The sequence below is a fragment of the Carya illinoinensis genome, chromosome 9 (genome assembly GCF_018687715.1).
Source record: "Carya illinoinensis cultivar Pawnee chromosome 9, C.illinoinensisPawnee_v1, whole genome shotgun sequence".
In the NCBI taxonomy this organism is placed as follows: Eukaryota; Viridiplantae; Streptophyta; class Magnoliopsida; order Fagales; family Juglandaceae; genus Carya; species Carya illinoinensis.
In genome coordinates, this window is record NC_056760.1 from 40,657,501 (window position 1) to 40,675,797 (window position 18,297).

Here is an 18,297-nt window from a genome sequence, read left to right on the forward strand (position 1 = left end):
CACCACTCTCGGCGTCGTCTCTCACCCAATCAACAGCCACTGCGGCGTCCCTGAAAACAACCTCCATCGCCACCAAAGACGCCGACGAACCGACCGGAGTAACGCCGAGACCGATGTAGACGGTTTTCTCCCCTTTAAAAGGCTGGTTTCGGTCAAGATTCATCCACTTTTGATGATGTCGGTTTGGTTTTCACCCCTACTACAATATATGCAAACCCTTCTCCATCTTTGAAGTAGTATTATTCATAACCAAAAGAATATTTCATTCCAATAATTTAGATTGAGGAAAAATTAAATTATTAATTAACATATGGTTAGAGTAGTTAAACAATGTAAAAATATTATAAAAAAATAATATTATATTATTATTTTGACTAATCCAATGTGGAGTTATGACTTGAATGATTTTGAATTTATGGAAAATATGTGTTTTTAGTTAAATTTTGGAGATAACTTTGATGAAACTTATTACATTGGTATCGGACTAACCAAATATCAATGAAATCTAAAATATAACTAAGTTTTGTATAAATGATCTGCATTGGATTAGCTAAAAACTTTTAACTTAAACTTTGAACTACAGTAAATCTAAAGGAAATTTCAAAGTTAGGGAATCTCTATTCACCCATCAAACCCATATTTTATTCACAAATAATCAACAAGGTTTTATTAAATTCATTTTAAAACTTTCATTAGTAAACAAGACTATATTATGTCTAGATTTTACAGGAAATAGTTTTTGTAAATAAGACTATATTATGTTGGACAATTAGGTTGATATAAAAAATAGTTAGGAAACAATAATTTTAAATAAAAATAAAATTATTAATTAATATATTCAGTGTATTTGTAAAATATTAAAAAAATATTAATATTGAAATATATAATATTATATTATTATTTTGACTTTGAAATTGATAATCCAATGTGAATTAATATCTTTAATAACTTTGGCTTTAGTCAAAACCTCAACTTTTAGCTAGATTTTAGACTTAAAAAAAAAATGATATTGTATTCATTTCATCACTAGTTCACATTACAACTTTTATAATTTACAATCAAATAGTATATGTTCTCAGGAACTTTTTCCATCCAGTACATCTCTCCCTCTATCTGCAATGCCATTTTTGCAAGTTGGTGTGCCACCTCACTACCTTCCTTGTGATTGAAACCCAATGTCCACCTCCTACAATCATGCCATAGGAGTTTTATGTCGTCTGTAATTTGTCCTCTCTATGGATCATCATCTTCTTTAGACTTCACAATATCAATTAACTCCTCGGAATCCCCTTCAAAGATCACATCTTCTAATCCTAACTTTGAGCATATCATCGTGGCTCTCTATAGCGCAATGCCTTCTGCCATATAAGGGGAATTTACACTACTTATAGCACCACACATAGATGCTAATACATCACCATTGTAGTCTCTTATCACAACTCACAACTCCCAACCCCAGCTTATGTTTCCCACATTTAATCCCCAACAAAGTTTGCTTTATACTTAGACCCAAAGTTTTGAATATTGTTTTGATTAAGGCACTAGAATGAAATATTTCGATGCCAATATCGTTTCATTGTATAGTTTCGGGATTAATTATATATTATATATAAATATTTATATGTATATATAAACTAACAACTAATAGAATAAATACCTATATATGTAAATGTGTATCATGTATATGTGTATATATAGGGAATAATTGAAAATTTATAAAATGAATATATGTTGAAAAAAATTACAAACTTGAGTTGAGGCACAAAAACAAAGAAAATAAAAATAAAAGAATAGATAAATTATTAAAAATAATTATATTTAAAAAAAGAGAGAATGAGGGGATATATTTAAAGTTACAAAAAAATTAAAATTATATAAATACATTTTATATTATAAAATTAATTAAATACCATATGGATTTAAAATTTACAAAAATGTCATCTAAGTATAAGAACATTATAAAAATAACTCAAAATGGAATGGGGAGTAAAACACCCAATTCTCACCAAAATGGGAACGAAATGACCAAAATTTTAAGCGAAATAGAATTGGGTGGTAGAGTATACCAGACACTATACCAAAAAAACAAATTTCGATCATATCAACTGGTACGGAACAAAATTTAAAACCTTGCTTAGCCCCATCTGGTTTCTTCCAGTAGCCCCTCTTTCTTCCCACATCATCTGGTTTCATGCTTTTCCCCTTTACCAGATTTGCTTTATGATACTTTTCAAGCCTAGCAGTTGCCATCTGTACAATCCTACATGGACCTGTAAAAATGCTTTGAAACAAAAATTTATTCCTTCTATGTCATATACCCTTTATTATAACTGTCATTCCCTCTAAATTTTCTTTTCGTAATCTTCTACACAATTCTAACCATAACTATACAAAATCCCTTCTTCTGGTAGGCCAAATACTGGCAGGGCTACTTTTATCACCCCACACATCAATGGTAGTTGGGCAGCTCCACAGTGCATGCATTATAGATTCCTCATCAATTTGACATATGAGGCATATTGGATGATCAACTATTTTCCTTTGCCACATATTCACCCTTGTAGGCAATATATTATTAGCAACCTTCCATAAAAAATGCTTTGTTGCACCGCACATCCAGGTTCTATATTTTCTTCCACATATCGTCTCACTCCTTTTCATAAGAGGAACCACTCTCACCTGCCACTTTACTCTATTGCACCATGTGATAGGCACTCCTAACTGAGTACTTGTCATTTTTTTATGGCTCCCATATCAGCTTGTCAGCAACCCTTACTTGATTAATGGGAATGGTGCATATCACCTCTGCTTTCTCTTCATTGGAAATTGTAGTAACTAAGTCTACCTTCCAGCTCCCATCTTGTTTATTAATGAGATCAATAACTCTGGAATCAGCAGCTAGAACTCTCACAGGTGACTGAACACAGTGAGTATTAGGTGTAGGAAGCCACTTCTCACATTATATGCATATAGATTTGCCATTCTCAACCCTCCACAATAATCCCTCCTTCACCACTTTCATGGCAGACCTAATGCTTCTCCATATTAGAGAAGATGATTTCCTTAGAGGATCATCCAGGATCTAAGTGTGCTTGTAGTATTTTTCTTTGTAAATTTGTGCCACTAAAGACTAAGGTTCCTTGAGCAATCTTCACCCTTATTTTGCTAACATTGCTGTGTCAAAACAAGTCAGGTATCTAAATTCTAGTCCTCCGTTTGCCTTTGCCAATCCCAACCTACTCCATTTCTTCAAAAGTATCCCTTTTTTTTTGTTCCATTTACTCCACCAAAACCTAGTTATCATACTTTCAATTTCACTATACAGCTTCTTTGGTAGTTGGAAAACATTCATTGAGTATGTAGGTATAGCTTGGAGGATTGCCTTTACCAACACTTCCTTCCTAGCTTTTGACAGAAAATTTTTGGATATTTCTTTTTACATGGTTTGATTTGTTATATGGAACCGATATTGGCATGAGATAAATAAATATGTTTTGGTATTAATGGTCTTTAGTAGGAGAAGTTACATTAAATAATTTCGTAGGTGGATATTGATTATAACGGATTATTTTTTTAGAAATATATGTGTTGTTTGGTTGGATAATTTTGTACTCTCTACTTGGATTTACGCGTTAAGTGTGGTGAGCTTATTTTATTGTAAACTTTGTTGTTAGATTGAATTTGGTTGAAATCTTTGAATTCAATAGGCATGGAACTCTGGGTGTTATTATTATTATGAAGTAAATTTAACAAATCAGATGAAGCCACCTCAGTTTGTGTAATTATTTTGCATAATTCTTTTATAAATGTAGCAGTACTCTACATCCACAAACTTTAACTGTCAACATTTTAAAGTCTATGTAAGTTGTTATATTTTATAATGGTCGACAACTATCAATTAATATTCAGTGAGTATGTGTTCTTTGGTACGTAGCGATTGGGATGTGATTTATAGAGGGAAAAGAACATCAATGGTTTTGAAGGAATATGGGTACAAATTAATTGCTTGAAGGAGTATTATATAAAGTCTGAAGGTCCAAAGAATACGAAGTATAGACTATGGTGTTAATAAAATAGACTTTCAAGTCTTGAGGATATGCATCATTGTTGCTTATGGAATAACTTTTAAGAGAGGGTATTTGGATTTTTTGATCAAGTGTTGCAACTCCCACTTAGAGTTGTTATGGGTGTTGGTCCTATTGGATTCTTATTTGTTTCTGCAAAAGGAAGCATGCCTAAATCTTATAAAATATGTTAATATTTTATCTAGGTTCTGAATGATACTATTGTCGTTATCAAGTGGTAATTCGTATATCTAGATAAGTGTGTTTAATTAATATGGTGTTTTTATTAAATGTTTATGAGCACTTTTATTTTATTAAACACGTCATGAAATGCTATTGATGAAAAAATATGTTTGCATTGCATAATAAATGTTGGAACATCTCATGGCAAATTAGTATATGATGTTTATATTAGTACGGTATCGTTACCATATTATATAAGGGAGGATGACTACACCAAATGGTTTTGAGAATGTGTAAACTCACATAATGATAAATGTATGGAGATGATAACTATATTGAAAGATGCTAAGAATGTGTAGACCCTAAACATAGAAGTAAGTGGGAAGGATAGCTACATCGAATGATATTGAGAAGGTATAGATCCAAAATATAAAGGTGTTTATGGTAATGATAGCCACTTTTAGAAGGTGTAATTCTCTTTGAGGATGTATTTTTGGAAATGCTTTTACACATAGTACAAGATTTTCAATTTATGTTCATTACTATGATTTTAGTTCTCATTTTTATTTTTAGTGTTTATTCATGATTAGATAATTAAGACTCGTATGTTACACTCAGCTTAATCAATCCTATTTATTAAGCCGTAGACTTACTTTTTACCTAGATTTTTTTTTTTTAAAGGTATATTAAAGAGGAGCATGCAAATAAGGAAGCTTAGAGGATAAATGAAAAGGTTAGAAGGAAAACTATACATAAGTGTTATCTATGGAATAGTCTAAGTCTTATTTTTCCTTGAAATTTTATGAAAGAACAATATGAGCTGGTTTGATGGTTTGAACTCAATTTATTTTATAAAGAGGCTCTTAGTTTATTTTCATATTTTTATCATTTAAATTACTATTGTAACATCAATAGGTTTACCTCCAATTTCAAGAAAAAATGGGGACACGACAAGCACCACATTAAATTGAGACATTTTTCAATTGTGTATTAGCCATTGTGAACTACACATCATAGATGTGTTTTTTTTTTGTTCACAATATGGATGTGGTGCTATTTGGGGTTTTACATCCTCCAATAGAGAAATGCCACCTCATCTTTCCACAACTTAACTGTATGAGCCTTATCGTGGGGAATACATTAAGCACAAAAACACAAGAACTTAGGAGCTCATATGGGAACCAAACTACTATACTAGAACAGGGGAGCCTCATCTGGAACCAGATCACTACATGACACCACACCAATTGTTTCCCACCAAGTCTCATCGCCACCACACTAGACGTGTCATCGTTGCCCACACGCCTTCGATTCTGTGGACACAGGGAGGATCTTGACGTGTGGGCAATGACAACACATTTGATGGGGTGGCGTCAAGACTTGTTGGGCAACGACTGGTGTGGTGTCGTGTACCAATCTGGTTCCCAGATGAGGCTCTCTTATTCTAGTGCGGCAGTTTGGTTCCCTAATGAGCTCCCTAGTTCTTCTGTGGTGTCGTGCGTAGGTCTTATGTCGTTTGTTTTCAGAGATGAGATAAGATAAAATAAAATTTTTTGAGATATGTTGAGATTAGATGAAATATATGTTTGTTTATAGAGATGAGATGAGATTAATTTGACTTAGTTATAGTTAGTAATATGATGGGACTCACAAGTACTTGTAGTACATTTTATAGTATTTTATTTGTTTATTTATTTACCAATAATGCAATTTTTTTTTTTTTTGCTGCTTCCTTTTTTTTAACCATTTGGTCAATTTTTTTTTTGTTTTTTTTTTCTACTTCCTTTGTTTATTTATTTATCAATGATGCATTTTTTTTTTCTGCTTCCTTTTTTCTTTTAACCCTTTGGTCAATTTTTTTTTTGTTATTTTTTTGGCTGCTTCCTTTATTTATTTATTGATCAATGGTGCATATTTTTTTTTTTGGTTGCTTCTTTTCTTTTTTAAACCATTTGGTCATTTTTTTTGCTGCTTCCTTTGTTTATTTGTTTACCAATAATGCAAAAATTTTTTTTTGTTGCTTTCTTTACCAATGGTCATTTTTTTTATATTTTTTTTGCTGCTTCTTTTGTTTATTTATTTACCAATAGTGTAATTTTTTTTTTTGCTGCTTCTTTTATTTTTTAAACCATTTGGTCAATTTTTTTTTGTTGATTCCTTTGTTTACTTATTTACCAATGGTGCATTTTTTTTTTCTGCTTCCTTTTGTTATTTACCTTATGTGTAAATATATTTTCTTTTAATCAAATATTTTGTTACACGTTTGGTACAACTTTTACTTTTTTGCAGTGTATATTCATGTCAATATACTGTTTATTTAAAATATATTATTGGAGGGAACATTATGGAGATAAGGTTAGATTCGGAGAGATGAAAATTCGAGAAGAAATTTGAGATCTTTTGAGATAAAAATTAGTAAATCAAAATATATGTTTGTTTTTATAAAACCTCTAAAACTTTAAAAATTTCAACTTTAAAAATTTTGAAAATTTTTTAAAATTTTAGTTTTCAGTCATGAAAGTAAACGAGGATGTATTCCTATAATAAGGCTTATATAGTGAAGTGAAAGTATGAGGTGACCTTTTTCTATTGGTGTTAAAGCCCAAATAGCACCACGTCCGTTACAAAGAGCTTCTGTTAATTGAAACTGTTTTTAGTATTATGATGTGTATGGGGTTGTTTGCACTTTGCATTAAGCCCATACAATTGAAAGCCCATGGCACGTGAAGTTCTTTCCTTTTGCTTATCCTTGGTGAAATGCGAGTTGGGCCTTCGGGGTTCTTGACTGAGGTCATTAGAATTTGCATCCCTCTTCTGCTACAAATAGCGTGAGCTTGGATTACAGAATTATTAATCTCATTTTTGAGAGAGAGAGAGAGAGAGAGAGGTATTCAAGATCTTTCCCAGCTCCAAGTTGGTTCGTTTGATCATGATATATATATATTCTAAATGGATATTACTTTACTATAGTTAGGTCCAGATTGAAGCCAACACCTTTAGGTTACCTTTCTCTACACTTTTTGGTCATGATAAAATAAAATAAAACATACCTTGGAATTGGAACAAATGTCCAATGGAATTGCTAACACTTGCTGGAAAATAAAAGTGAATTCTCGTCAGCAACAAGAAAAACAGGCAAATAAGGATAAGCTAATTTATAGCATTATTGAAAAGTACACTAATGAAAGAGCCAGGATATGTTTGATCTTTATTTTCTTTACACTATTCAGTACTCTTGTTTATGTTTCAAGGATATGGGCTGTACCCCAGCTAGTTTTGCTCTGTTCATGTGGGCTCTCTCTCTCTTTCTCTCACTCATGATGCGTGTTTCTATTGACACTCGACGACATTGGGGTCCCATAACTGGGTCCATCCTATATTAGGGTAAAGGCCTGTGATGCCCCCACCTTGTGGCCATGGTCACAAAAAGTTGTGGCGCAATTTAAGCTGTAAATTAAAAAGACCAAAAAAGTTTGGTCAATAAAGAGAAGCAAGATGGAGTGATAGAGCATGTTTATGTCTCCTAAGGGAGGTGATGCAATGCAATATAATCATTTGAAGCATGTCCAAGTAACCACCACCTCCCTCTCTCTCTCTCTCCCACATGCTCCATCTTTTCCCTGTAAAAAGGGAGGGGTCCTCTTGAACCCCATATGGGTGGTACTCATAATAACACCACCTGGCAAACACGGCAGCAGCTAAATTTTGTGTATGATTTTTCGTTTTTCTTTCAACTTTGATTATCCTTGCCGGGGTGTCAGATCTTAATGTAGTAGTGTTTGCTCAGTTCTGGTCCCAAGTTTTGCAGAAGCAATATCAGAGTGAAGGGACTACTACTACTTAATAAGGTCACAGAAAAATGAACGGGTTTCCATGACTACGAGGTTTCCAGAATTTGAAGTAAATGGGAATGACAGATTTAAGATGGTCTTTTCAATCCAACACCATTTTTTTTTTTTTTTCTCTCTCGGCTAGCTAGACTTCACACTTTGATCTTTTTGGTATACTTTTCTTTTTCTTTTTCTTTTTCTCAAGAGTTTAGAAGTTTTATTTAGAATTTTGTTTGTTTAGAGTCTTAATTGTATTATAACATCTATATCGATAGCCATTATTAAGACTAAAAAACACTGATTGATTGATAAAAATATATAATTAAATTTATCTCTTTCTATCAGATTAAATCTTTAAGATAAACAGTAATTTTACAACTTAATAATTCTTCTTTGAGGCAATGTAAAGCTATCACTTATCCTAAAAATAAAAATTGATGAGAAGATGTTTATACTTATCTTAAAATGACATTTAATAGCAAGAATTTGAGATTAAACTTTTTTATGAGAGAGAGTTTAATCTCTATGTTTCTATTTCTTGATGAGATGTTGAGCTTTATTTTTGTTTTTGTAAATCTTAAAATCAAGGTGTGACTACCTAAAAATCAGCTACAACGAAATAGTTGTGGTTATGTTTGATGAAATGGTTGTGAGACTGTCATGAGTACTACTTTCCATTTTGCTTGTTAAATTGTTTTCTTTTTAACTTTTGGTCGTGTCTGCCTCAGGGATACAAAGACGGTGGAAGATGGATCTCTCCTGTTCTCGATATGCGTGACAGATCAAAAGAATAATGAAAATGTATAATAAATATCGAAATAATTAGTATATATAACACATGATTTTGGAAGGTAGAACTGAGTTGGTATAAAATTAATTAAATTTTGAATAATTTGGCATAAGAGATGGACATGAATGTTTTGCTATGCTATGCAACTCGTATTTTATCTTAAGCATGCATTTCATCAATTAACAGATAAAAGATTCATGAATTTCCCATAATCATCCCACAAGCACAGATCATGCAAAATGACAACATAAAATCCGATTTGAGACTAATGATTTAGTTTCATTCATTCTCACAATTCTATCAATATATTGGTTGAATTACTCAAAACCAATTATTGTGGAAAGATGCACACTGTGCTTTATTGTGCTAGGAGGCGGTTAAAGAACTTCATTCATGCATTGTTTTTGCATTCTTAGATGTGGGCAATTGGACGACTTGCAAAAGAGATTATCAATACTCTTGAAAAGTAAAGGAAGAACTAGACATTTTGAAGACAATGGTAAATTGGGCTTTCAAATACTTGCACAAAAGAAGAAGAAGAAGAAAACAAACCATTGATTTGCTATTTTGAGTAATGACATGAATTAGGCTTCATTTGAATAGTAAGATGATATGTGAATAATAGTGAAATTGTTTGTAAATAGTAGTGAAATTATTTGAGTTGAGATGCTTTATAAAATTTTGGGAGATGAGAGAGAAAGAGTTGACTAAAATTTTATAAAGTTAAAATATTGTTAGAATATTATTTTTATTATAAGATTTGAATAAATTGAATTGTTTTTGTATTTTGTTTCAAACTTTAAAAAAGTTGTAATGATTAGATGAAAAAGTTGAAATTTAAAATTAAAAAATGTATGTATTTTTTATATTTAAATGTTGAAATGAGATGAGAGGATCTTGCAATCCAAACTGGGGGCTTAGTGGTTTCTTAGTCTCAAAAAGATTAAAAAAAAAAAAAAAGGAAGAAAAGGGGTGGTCAAAGATCATACCAAAACAAATAAATAGAAAAGAAAGAAAAATAAATGTTAAGGAGGGAGGCTGAGTGGATGGAAAAGGTATGACATGAATGTGTAATGCTTATATATAGTCTTAATATGTAAGTTTCTTGTACTTCATTTTAAAAAAATGAGATTTATTATTAAAAATAATTTTTTTTACGTGGATTATAAATTTATCTAATTTTTTAAAAAAATGGTGACACTACAATCACTGCTAGCCCTAGGAGCTACCGCTGGTTGTTTTTGTGTTTTTGTGTTTTTTTTTTTTGCTTCTTTTTTACATGTGTTTTTTCAACACTTTTAATTTTTTTTTAAAAAAAAAAAAATCATAACATTAATAAAAAATTCTTACTTAATAATTAAGTAAAAATAAAAAATAAAAAAAGTCCAATGGTAACCCCAATAACAACTACCAGCAGGTTCTCAGCATCTTCTTAAACAGAGTACGTAAGATTTACAGCTATTTAAGACTTCAAATATGATTTCTTGATATGAATTTAGTGGTGTCTTAATCCAACATTACCTGAACTAATTGGATTGTGCATCCTCTTACTGTTTGACCCAAACTCAGAGGATAACGATTGTTAATACCTACCCACTAATTCTCTATCCCCAACCAACAACTCATTTTTCTTTTGTTTTCTTTCCTTTTTTCCTATAGAATAATCTTGTTGAATAAAGTTATTATATTATACGAACAAAATCTATAGGCTAGACTTTGACAACCTGCCACGTTGGCGTCACTCTCTCTCTTTAAAAAATTTTAAATATAAGTTTACAAATCACATATCATATTATTTTTTTTTTCTTTTACGAAATGTTCTGTATATAGCTATTAAGTAGAAGAATTAAATTAGTTTAAGAAAAATAATTTAAAATATATATATATATGATATATAATGTGTGAATTTATGTATAGTAAAACTCGTAAATTAGCATGGACGTATATTAACGAAGACAAAGAAGGGTTAAAAAATAAACAATTTAAGAGCATTGTGAATTAAATCCCATGATATCAACCAACGATAAGTTGTTCTTTGTTTCTAATATCTTAATGATTTCATGAAAGTTTTAATTATATGGTTGAGAAGTTGGTTTAGAATATTATAAGATCTTCAGAAGAGGTTTGAATTTCTTTGAGAATACTTGTAGGATAAGTGTTTGAAAACTGCATAGTTTATACGGGAAGTCTGCCTTTTCTTCAGAGTACAACGAGCTGTAACGCGTTCATCCTTGAATTATTCAGCTTAGCACAATGAGATCGTAGACACTCGAGGAAATAAGAATTATTAAAAATATAGAATAAATACGAACTGTGAGAGAGAGAGAGAGAGAGGAATGATGAGACTGCAGAAAAGCATAAAAGCGGAAAGCTGAAAGCAGAATGTAATGGAAAAAAAGGGTGCTTTAGGAGACACACATGTAACGTGAGAGACTCCATTCCAACACACATGACATGAGATGAAAAATGAGTTCCTCTGTGTTTATGTTTTTTTCCCCTTCTCTGATTAAATCAGTAATCCACATTATCACTGCGGCCACTACTGCTTGAGATTTATAGACGGAGAGAGAGAGACAGAGACACAGACAGAGACAGAGAAAGAAGCCTGAGTTCAAGGAAGCAACCTCGGATCCAAAACCCAAGCACTCGCGACTTTCTTTCATTTTCAGGCCAATGAGCATCGCCTAATCCTTCTTTGACACCTCCCTTTCTTATTTGATTTGCTGTCGACCGCTCCGATCCCTCCTCTGTTCAATGGGAGCCCGTTGCTCCAAGTTCTCTCTCTGCTGGTTCCACTCCCACCTTAAACCCTCCGTCCTCGAATCCTCTGATCTCGGTATCATTATCATCATAATCATATTTTTTCTCTGACCCTTTTCTTTTTTGAGCTTTTGTGTTTAAAAGTGACCGGTTCCGTTGTTTTTGGTGGCAGATAATGGGGGCAAAAGTGAAAAAAACTCGTGGCCGAGTTTCATTGAGTTCAGCTACGAGCAACTCAAGGCCGCAACGTCCGGGTTCTCCTCCGACAACATTGTCTCGGAGCATGGTCTCAAAGCTCCCAACGTTGTTTACAAAGGAAAGCTCGACAACGGCCGTTGGGTTGCCGTTAAGCGCTTCAACAAGTTGGCCTGGCCCGATTCTCGCCAATTCCTTGTCCGTTTACTCGCTCCCGATTATCGACTTCGTTTTATTTTTTGGTCAAATTAACTGTTTTTCTTTTCAAAGAAATATATTTGAATTGATGGCAATGAATGTCGTTTAGGAGGAAGCAAGATCGGTAGGGAATCTTAGGAGTGAGCGATTGGCGAACCTGATCGGATGTTGCTGTGAAGGGGAGGAGAGGTTGCTTATAGCGGAGTTCATGCCCAATGAAACGCTGGCAAAGCATCTCTTTCACTGTGAGTGTTTGAACTGATCTGGGTTTAACGAGAAAAACTTCAAGTAATTAGCAACTGTCTTTGCTTCATCCCCTTACATTGAGCGTTTTAGCTTCGATCCCTGGAAGATTAGGATCCTTGAATTCTTTTAGTCAACTCTAAAATCTACCATAATATTTACTTAAAAGGGTTCATAGTTTGATGGTTAAGTATGAAACTTAAAAAAATAAAAATGGTTAGGAATTTGAGAATCTGAAGATCTTGATCCTCTGACCACCTGTAGTAGTAGAACTAAGGTACCCAGCATTTGGTTATTTTTTAATGGAAACCTGTTGCTAAAAGTGGTCCGTTCTGTTTGCTTTGGGTTATGGACTCTGTGTTTGAATTGGTAATAGGGGAGGCCCAGCCCATGAGATGGGCAATGAGGTTGAGGGTGGCGCTTTATCTGGCACAAGCGCTGGAATATTGCAGCAGCAAAGGGCGGGCATTGTACCATGATCTTAATGCGTACAGAGTCTTGTTTGATCAGGTTATGGTGGTTTCCTACACAAATATTTTGCTCCGCTTTTCAAATCTGTTATATTGTTTTAGTTTTTTAATTTTGGTTCGGCTGGTGAACAGGATGGCAATCCGAGGTTGTCTTGCTTTGGCCTTATGAAGAATAGCAGAGATGGCAAGAGTTATAGCACGAACTTGGCTTTCACCCCACCGGAATACTTGAGGACTGGTACATATACTTTGTTACAAGATTTGTCCAATCGGTTTTTTTTTTTTACATGAATGTTAGAACACATTTTTAATCAAGATACAGTGTTTTTGGATTTAACGAGCAAGGGTTAAGGCTGGAAATGTTGTGCCACTATCACAGAAAGTTCTGTTTCAGATTAGAAGCATTTTTAGTAAAAATGAACGAACTAGGAGCCACAGGGATTTAATTGCATTAGTAACTGCATTATGATTGCTTCTCTAATTTTTTGGAATATTTTTAAGGTTTCTCCTTCTTATCTAATTTGATACTTCAGTTGGCAGCTTGATATGGCTTTGTAATAATAAAGGGCTAAACTCTCTCTCTCTGTGTCTCTTCTTTATCTAGAACTCTCAAACATGGAGCTTGAATAATTTTTTTCTTTTACAACATAGCTGTATTCATATTCATCAACATAAATTGTGGCTCCCTTAAAGGTTACTGCAATACAAGAAGAAAAGCTAATCAAGAAGTTCCTATATAATGTGGTATGAAACAAGTGTAAACGATAAGTGTACGCATGCATCATTTGGTTTCAGTTAAAGCAAAAGCGAAGTTCAGAATTTATTTTGTTTCTATACTTTGCAGGTAGGGTGACTGCAGAAAGTGTAGTTTACAGCTTTGGGACCATGCTGTTAGATCTTCTGAGTGGGAAACATATCCCACCAAGTCATGTAGGTTTTCTTCGAAGTTCTCATTCACGAATCTTCCTGTATTTATTGGCTGCAAAGTAGACAGATTTTGCACAGCATGCAATGTCATTAGTATTGTTCAATATTAGTTTGATATAAGGAGCATGAGTAAAATAATTGTCAATTAAATTTGAGTGCATTTCAAAATTTGGGGTTTCCACAATCTCTGTTTTGCTCGTAGGCACTTGACCTGATCCGTGGCAAGAATTTTCTAATGCTGATGGATTCTGCTTTGGAGGGTCATTTCTCTAATGATGATGGAACTGAGCTGGTGCGTTTAGCTTCCCGTTGTTTGCAGTACGAAGCTCGTGAGAGGCCAAATGCTAAGTCCCTTGTCATTGCTCTCATGTCCCTTCAGAAAGAAATAGAGGTACCCCAACACAAACACCCCCCCCCCCCCTCAAAAAAAAAAAAAAATGATAAATCTCTTTATGTGTCTTAGTTTGTAGATTTGTCTTGATGTATCTTCATCAGAACCATTTTGTATTTCCCTATGAAACTATATCTTAAGTCGACATTATTTCCATGTTCCCATCATCAATGTGGTTTATTCTTCTAAAAAAGTAATATTATATTTTTCTCAATCATGGGTTTAGCCTTGTTCCTTGTCTTCTTACTTCTTTTTTGAACAATAAAAAAATTATATATAAACATCAAGGGTGCATAACCCATGCACGCAAGTAGTAAACAAGAAAAATGCACCAATGGAAAAGCGAAGTTTAACATGATCTTTGCAATGATTTTTGTTTGCCTCAAATTTAAATATTTGTGAGAAGCTATATTGTTTGTTAAAACTCCCCTGGGAAGACTAATTTCTCATTCAATCCTATTCTATCAGGTTCCATCATATGTTTTAATGGGTATCCCGCAAGAAACTGCATCCTCCATACAACTGACATTAACACCTTTCGGTGATGCTTGCTTGAGAATGGATCTTACTGCCATACATGAAATATTGGAGAAGCTGGGATACAAGGATGATGAGGGGATTGCCAATGAGGTTTGCTACTGCATGTCCTGCACTCCATTTTCTCTGTTAAATTTTGAAATATGTGGATATCAACTTTTGTTATTCAAACATTATCAGCTGAGAATTTTCATTTCTCCACTTCCTTTCCACCCCTCCACTCTCTCTCTCTCTCTCTCTCTCTCTCACCCCCCCTTTTCACAACACTTTTGCGCTGATTCTGCTCAACTACTTTTCAAGTTGCAGCTTTCCTTTCAAATGTGGACAAGTCAAATGCAGGAGACCTTAAATTGTAAGAAGCATGGAGATACAGCCTTTCGAGCTAAGGACTTTGAGACGGCCATTGATCGATATACAAAAGTAAGTCCCCAGCCCTCTAGAAATCATTTTGGGCTGGGCTGGCTAATTGGGTGCACATAACTTGTGCAAATGCAAAATTATAGAGTAAAGAAGTGTGCTTTCTGTTGTCATGTGCGTCTGAAAGGCAGATTGAGTAGTGGTTTGCCAAACTAATTTGGTCTCATTTATGTGTATGCCACATTTTAGAATGTTTTGCAGAGCATATTTGTGAAAATGTAATGATTTGCAAAAGCATAGAGACACGGAAAATGTGCATAAGATTGAGTACATTGTGAGGTATAGGAGCTTTCTGGTTAGTAGCATCTGAGATACATGTAGTCATAGACATTTAAGAATTAGGTTCATTTGGCTGGGTTTTTTTCTTTTTGTTTTCAAATCTTGCCAGTTTGTGCAAAAGTCTTGAGATGTTCTGTCTTGTGTAGTTCATAGATGGCGGGACCATGGTATCACCCACTGTGTATGCTAGGCGCTGTTTATCTTACTTGATGTGCGAGATGCCACAGGAAGCTCTTGGGGATGCTATGCAAGCTCAGGTGGTGTCTCCTGAGTGGCCTACTGCTTTATATCTTCAAGCAGCTTGTCTCTTCAAGCTTGGGATGGATAATGATGCACAAGAGACACTCAAAGATGGCACAAACTTGGAATCCAAAAGAAACAAAACTTAATAGTGTATAGATTTTCTTTTCAGTTTTCATTTTAGTGGTTTTTTTTATTTTTTTTATTTTTTTTTTCTAAATATTTATGCTTAGTCTTCTGTATCTATCCTTCATTTGCTGTCTTTTGCCATTTTGAGCTTATTGCTGCATCAAAAGACTCTTGGAAAATTCACTGTTGATTAATTATTATGTTTCGGAGGTTTATTGTAATCTGGCAAGAGTCCTCTGGTCCCTGCCAATGATCGTAATGGGAAGTTCTCCGTCCTATAGTTCTGCAAATGCGTGGATTCCTTCCACGTGTTGTTTCTTGGGTTATTGAGATGACTGCCAAGTTTTCTTTCAGATAAGGAGGCACTGGCCTTTTCAGCCTTGTTTTTGGCAACGATCCTGTAATTGTCGATACCTGCTGCATGAGACTGCCGTTTTTAGTCATATGAAGAGCAATGTTATGTTTTTTGTTTAAAAGTCACACTCCATTAAACGTAACAAATATACAAAATAAATATCGAATTTTTTCCAAGGCAGCAGCCAGACAACCTAGAAGTGACCAGATCCACCTCAATACCTTGCTCTGGGGTGGGCAAGGTGGATCTTTGACCACCCAGCGCTATGTTTGTTAAAACTTGTGATTCTGTATATTCTTTTATATGCTTGTATATTCTTTTATGTGTGTACATTTTATTAGGCTTGTGCATATGACCCGACAACCCGCATGATCCGAGTGTCCTGAACCGGATCGACCCGACATTTGACGGGTCACTAATAATTGGGTCACCAATCCGATAAAAACAAACGGGTTTAAATTTTAGTGTTAAACCGACCGTATAAATTATTCTTCATTGGCATTTCTCTCAAACCCTAACCTCCAAGTACCATGCTGGCGGTGATGTCGTTCTACAGCACGAGTAGGGGATAAACTCTGTAAGGGGAAAAGATAGAGGAAGCATTACGGGACAGCTTTAATGGAGGCTTTGAAGGTGAGCTCGCAGCCTTTCGAACACCTCTTTCGCTTCACATCTTCTACTGTCTCCGCTGCCACACTCTCCAGAATTGGATTTCTCAGGTGCTACTCATCTGCATCTTCCGCCTTCATCGCAACCGCTACCTATGGCCGTAACTGTCGATCTTCCTCTTCAGAGAAAAAATAAAACCAGGTAAAAAAAAATATATGGAAAAACCAGCTCCATTTTTAGAGCTGCAACCCAAAAGCCTTCGATGGAGAAAAATATGGAGCAAACTTTCATCATGATCAAGCCCGATGGTGTACAATGATTTTGCTTGTTTTCTAGGTTTCGAGGTTTCTGGGTTTTTATTTGTTATAAATCTTGTTGTTGGGGGATTTGTTATAGATCTCGTTGTTTGGGGATTAATTTATTAGGGGCTTTCTGTGTTTCATTTGTTGGGGGATTTTTTGCTTTCAATAAATCTGAAGTCGATGACTCTTCACTCGATACATTTTTTCTTGGTTGTCCTAATTTGTGCACTGCAGTAGTCACCTGTGTGTTTGGTTGATGAGAGTTTTAAAAAAATAACAGAACTTATTGGCCGAATGATCTAAAAATGTATAAGCTTAATCTATGATGCAACTTGCTTTTCTTGGTTGGGTTGGAAATTTTCATCTATAGAAAATGGGTACAAACAAGGTCTGCCGATGAAGAAGGAGCAATATTTTTAGTTTGTTTTTTTTTTTTTCAAAATAATAAATAAAGACTAAGCCGGGTCAAACGGGTTCGACCTGATTCTTTTTTTACGGGTCAGTTCGGATTGGGTTGGCGCCTTAACTTGTGAGATCCGGGTCGGGTCGGACGCAAACCCGATATTTTCAGTGCGGGTTGCAGCCCTACATTTTATCCTTATACATGTCAATAGGTCGTTAGGATTTTACTTTTGCCTTTTAGTCCTCTGACAGTAAAGAGGAGACCACAATTGTATATAATGGCCACTGCAGCCACCTTTGTAGTAGCTCATTCGATCCAGTAAAAAAAATTCTTTATAGCAACCTTTTTGTATTTGTCATGACATCAAAGAACTCTTGAGAAAAGAGCTTTTCTTGTCTTTTTCTTCCTTCCTTTTCTCGGTTGCCAAACGGAATCCTTATGGCTACTGATTCTCATCCTCCACCTGCTGATCATCCTTCCAACCTTTAATACCTCCATCACTCGGAGAGCCCAGGCACCATGCTTGTTTCTCAACCCCTCTTTGTTTCAGGGGATAACTATCATTCATGGTGTCAGTCTATGTTTATTACCTTAGAAGCCAAAAACAAGCATGTCTTTCTTGATGAACGAAATCCATCAAGTCTATTTTCAGACAAAGAAGAAAAAAAAGACTGAACATGGTTCCTACAAAGAGGAAAGGCACGGATTTCCTACAAATTTTTAGAATAATCCGAATAAAAAAAAAAAGTAGTAGTTGTAGTAGCCTATGCGTTACTTTCTTCGATTTTTCAGCTAACTCCTCTTCCTGTTTTGTCCCAATGATAATAACCCTCTTTTTGGTCCTTGTTGCTGATGAAACAAAATGATTTTTTTCTTGGCTTCTAAATGTTGTTTGCAAAGAAATTGCAAACATTGTTTTATATATTGCTAATGCCCAAGAAATCTAGGATGACTTGAGAAACCGTTTCTCTCAAG

General features: G+C 34.4%; 1 protein-coding gene across 2 annotated transcripts; it reads left to right on the plus strand.

Moving 5' to 3' along the window:
* The first annotated feature begins 11,173 nt into the window (after positions 1–11,173).
* On the plus strand, positions 11,174–15,943 carry LOC122274971 (serine/threonine-protein kinase BSK6-like). Of its 2 annotated transcripts, none has more exons than XM_043083856.1 (10): positions 11,174–11,703; positions 11,800–12,020; positions 12,130–12,265; positions 12,640–12,773; positions 12,866–12,971; positions 13,578–13,663; positions 13,863–14,051; positions 14,520–14,681; positions 14,889–15,008; positions 15,431–15,943. In XM_043083856.1, exons 1-10 carry the CDS (start codon positions 11,622–11,624, stop codon positions 15,671–15,673), a joined length of 1,479 nt encoding a protein of 492 aa, XP_042939790.1. In that variant the 5' UTR covers positions 11,174–11,621; the 3' UTR covers positions 15,674–15,943. The 2 variants fall into 2 exon arrangements, with proteins under 2 accessions (XP_042939790.1, XP_042939791.1); XM_043083857.1 differs by having other exon boundaries at positions 11,180–11,703; positions 14,895–15,008.
* The last annotated feature ends 2,354 nt before the right edge of the window (positions 15,944–18,297 follow it).

Excerpts from the sequence above, each read along its gene's own strand:
- LOC122274971 (XM_043083856.1), top strand. The coding sequence starts at position 11,622 with ATGGGAGCCCGTTGCTCCAAGTTCTCTCTCTGCTGGTTCCACTCCCAC. Across the intron at positions 12,021-12,129 it reads CCGATTCTCGCCAATTCCTT|GAGGAAGCAAGATCGGTAGG; the intron begins GTCCGTTTACTC and ends AATGTCGTTTAG. Across the intron at positions 13,664-13,862 it reads AACATATCCCACCAAGTCAT|GCACTTGACCTGATCCGTGG; the intron begins GTAGGTTTTCTT and ends TTTTGCTCGTAG.